General features: G+C 56.3%; 1 protein-coding gene across 1 annotated transcript; it reads left to right on the top strand.

The window, feature by feature from the left end:
• Positions 1-1,311: 1,311 nt before the first annotated feature.
• LOC147529192 (uncharacterized) lies at positions 1,312-3,483 on the top strand. The gene is made up of 6 exons (XM_086625471.1): positions 1,312-1,326; positions 1,589-1,667; positions 1,755-1,794; positions 1,889-1,981; positions 2,313-2,988; positions 3,367-3,483. Exons 1-6 carry the CDS (start codon positions 1,312-1,314, stop codon positions 3,481-3,483), a joined length of 1,020 nt encoding a protein of 339 aa, XP_086481597.1.
• Positions 3,484-3,834: the final 351 nt, after the last annotated feature.

Genomic DNA, 3,834 nt, shown 5'->3' with positions numbered 1-3,834 from the left:
CTCCAGAAACATGAACAGCACTTTGGACCATGCTTTTCTTTTTCTCTGGCTGCTGGGGAGTCACTAATATTGTAGTAGAAAGAAAACTATTCTGAAGCAAAAATGCCGTCACTAAGGATAGCAACACAGCCTAGCCTTAGCTATTTTACAGAAACGTCTCATATTTTGAGCAGAATCAGTAGGATGCAGCAGAAGTTCAGCACAAGAAGACTTGTGCTGAAATGTGAGTGATTTAATAATAAATGTGGCCTGAGGATTCATATTTATAGCCTGTCCTTCCTAAAGAGCTTGTATTCTTCCATTCCAACACTCCAGTCATAGGAGGATACAGGACCACATCTCCACAATGCCAATAAGATCATAGCCCTGCAGATGTGCACACAACTCTAACTCCTCTGGTTTATTCCCCATGCTATGTGTGTTTGCATAGATAATATTTGTTCCCTGATGAAGCTGACTTACTGGCTGGAGTGTCTGGAATTCCTTTCTGCCGCTCCTCAGGTGCTCCTCAGGTGCACCAGAAGAAAGCAACAGAATGGGCTTCCCACAGTAGCGGGTCAGGGCCTAACAGCCAGAGCCTGTCCCACCACCCCAGCCAGGGAGCTGGACAGGTGGGGCTGGCAGGAGCAGTTCCTGCACAGACATCAGAGACTGCCCTGGGGATAGGACTCGAGAGGGCCAGCAGACAGCTCATGGGGCCTCAGCGGGGCAGTGCAGGCCAGGACCGAGGATTTGACCCTTCCTGGTGAGAAGACAAAGGATTTGCATGGCCCTGCAGAAGGCCAGGTCTTCAGATGGGGTGGGCTAGCCATGGCCCAGCTGTGCTGAGCTTGCTACAGCTGTGCTGAGCTTGCTACAGCTGTGCTGGCCTTTGTCCAGTCCTCAGGTGACCGTCACTTCCCTCTGTTCAACTCAGCCCAGGGAGGGTCACCTGCCCCGTTGTCCCTGCATCACAAACGTTGCCATGGCTGAGCGCTGGTAACCCCAAAGTGAATGGCTGACAGCCCCGTGTCGTGCCTGCATCACAAACGGGGGGGAATTTGTCTGTGGGGCTGAGCGAGGCCAGTCGGCACTTTGCCTGCAGACTGCCAGGCAATGAGACGCTCCCGAGCGGGGAAGGAAGAGTGAGTGGGCTGCGAGCTGCATCCAGCTGCTCCTCCTCAAGCTCTCCTTGTCTCTCTCGGGCACGTTACAGGCATGACTGTCCTGCCTTGGGAAGTGACCTGGTTGCCCAGTCTAGCAACCAGCGATTTCTGGTGTGTTTTACTCTGCCTCCTGCTGATCGTGGCTGTCCACGGCCTTGCTTTGACCATGACCAAGCGCCAGGTAGGAGTCAGTGCTGGTGCTGAGCCAAACTCTGCCTGGCAGAGTAGGGGTTCAGCAAGGACCTTGGGGTAACCCCAGAGATGGGCTGGAGGGGCTCTGCCGGGCAGGGGAGGCTGTTTCCCAGCCAGACCCCAGCCAGCCAGGGCCAGCAGGCTCCAGGCACGCGCTGGCCTGGCCCTGGCCGGGCTCTGTGCTTGAGCTGGTGCCGCTGAAGTGGCGGGGAACGTTCCCCTCTCACCCTCTGCTTTCCTTCCCTGTGCAGGAAAGGAGGCCAAAGAAGCAACGGCACAGAGCCAATAAGGGTAATGCCAGAGGTGAGCAGCCCCTGGGCAAGGGCAGATGCCCTGCAAAGACACCCCCTGTCTGTGTGTGCCCACCACCCCATGCAGGGATGCCACATCTGCTCACTCTGTCTCCTCTGCCTGCAGCATTTGCCATCCTGGACCCTTTACACTGCTGGAGAACGTGGTAAGTGGATCTGTCCCACGTGGAGCACAACAGCCTTCTCCGGTATCCCCCACCACAGGAGGTCCCACTAACGCTGCTCTGTGCCCCTCTGCAGCTCGCCCACACGCCCAGAGATGGGTGGCCTGTATGAAGCACTGCACCACCAGTTCAACAGGGCCCTTGAGGACCTAACAAGACACATGGACATGTGAGGCCACTGAGGAGGGAATGGGGCGGGGGAGGCATGGCTACCGCTTGGGCAGGGCAAGGGGAAATCCATGGCTCTAAAACATGAGGGGAGATGCTCTTGCAGAGGGACTGACCTCTGTTGGGGAGAGCTGACAGCGCCCCCCTCTTTTCCTGGGGCAGAGGGAGATGCTATGGCCAGCAAGCTGGGAGGGGGCCTTGGGAACATGCTGGGTGGGACCCCACGGCAATGAAGCAGCCTGTCGCCTTCTTTGGGGCAGGAAGAAATGCCCCAGTTACTCAGAAGTGCTGGGCTCAGGCTTTCTTTCCTCTTCCTCCTCCTCCTCACACAGGCTCAACCGGGAGACCCGTCTGGACAGCGAGAGCTCCCAGACTTCCACCACGGACAGTGAAGTTGGGTCCTCTTCAAGCATCTTTCTGTCCCCTTCGACAGAAGACCGCCACACTTCCATCATGACAAACAAAGTCAGCTCTGCTCCAGAGGCGTCTCTGTCCTCTTCAAATGACAACTCCTGCACTTCCATCACAGCGGGTGATGTTCCCTGCTCTTCACGGGCATCTCTCCCCACTCTTTTGGGTGGAGCAGGCAAGGCTTATGCCTCCAGCTACCAGACTGGCTTGAGGAATACCAGCACCAACCTGGAGGAGCAGCCTAGCCCCACGACTCACCCAGCCTGCCAGAAGGAAGTGGCCAGCTGCCTTGAGGCTGGTTGCATGCAGCAGCACCAGCAAGATCTGGAGATCCAGTTGGATGCTCCCACTCCATCTTCACAGGTGCCCGAGGTTCACTCCAGAGAAATGGAGATGCCTCTCTACAACAACAAAGGCCAGGAGACCTTGGAGGGCCTCATCCCAGAATCCCAGCTGGAGCAGGAACTGGGCCAGTCAGCCAATGTGGATGAGACCCCAAAAAATGTTCCAGCCTCAGCTCCTCCATCACCTCAGCAGCCAGAAGAGTGTGACATGGTGAATGTTCCCATCGTGCGGGTCCTGCCCTTCCTGGATGAGGCTGTGAAAAGGCGGCTGGAGTTTCACATTCTCAAAAAACAGGTACAACGGTGCTTTGGGCTGCCAGCCAAGGTCCTGAAATGCGGGAAGAACCTTGAAGACTGCATCCTGGAGTAAAAAGCTGCTCAGCCTCCCGCTCCGCAGATGCACCCTGGGCTGCCCTATCGCTCTGCCCCCTCCCTTCTGCTACGGGGACAGGCAGGCTCCCACCAGGAAGCTGTCAGGACAGCCCCCTGGCCTACAGAAGAGTCTAAATATCCTGTGGAAACAGGCCCGCTAGGGATGCAGGCTCCATCAGCTCTTCCAACACCTCAGCCACCAGAAGAGCATGACATGATGATCGTTCCCATTGTGCAGTACCTGCCCTTCTTGGTTGAGGCTGTGAAAAGGCAGCTGGAGAGTCACATTGTTAAAGTGAAGACACAGAGGTGCTATGGACTCCAAACGAGGATCCTGGAATGTGAGGAGAGCTTTGAAAACTTCTTTTTGCAATAAAAAGCCTCTCAGCCTTTTCCTCTACAGATGCACCCTGGGGTGCCCTACTGCTCCCCCTTCCAGTATGGAAACATGGGTCCTCAGACCAGGAAGTCAAAAGGACTGCCCGCTGGACAGCAAGAAGAGTCCATAGAGCTTGTGGATGCATGCCTCTGAGGGATGCAGGCTCTAGGCCACTCTGGGCCAGCAGCATTGGCAAAGAAAAGGAAGCATGGAGGACCAGCCAGCAACAGCACAGCCAGCAAGGATCCTGGTCCTACTAGGCATGGATGGGAAGGCACAGGGCCCTGAGATGCAAAGCGATGCGCACAGTCCTTCCCCTTCTAGCCTACCAGAGCGGGCACTGCCACA

Source organism: Tauraco erythrolophus, chromosome 2 (genome assembly GCF_009769465.1).
Source record: "Tauraco erythrolophus isolate bTauEry1 chromosome 2, bTauEry1.pri, whole genome shotgun sequence".
Lineage (NCBI taxonomy): Eukaryota > Metazoa > Chordata > Aves > Musophagiformes > Musophagidae > Tauraco > Tauraco erythrolophus.
Note: the sequence above shows the minus strand (reverse complement) of the source record. Positions and strands in the feature narration are given on the sequence as shown.

Bases quoted from the DNA above. Each gene is read 5' to 3' on its own strand.
- LOC147529192 (XM_086625471.1), top strand. The intron at 1,668-1,754 runs GCCCTGCAAAGA...CTCTGCCTGCAG, and splicing joins GCCCCTGGGCAAGGGCAGAT to CATTTGCCATCCTGGACCCT. The intron at 2,989-3,366 runs GCTGTGAAAAGG...TTCTTGGTTGAG, and splicing joins TCCTGCCCTTCCTGGATGAG to GCTGTGAAAAGGCAGCTGGA.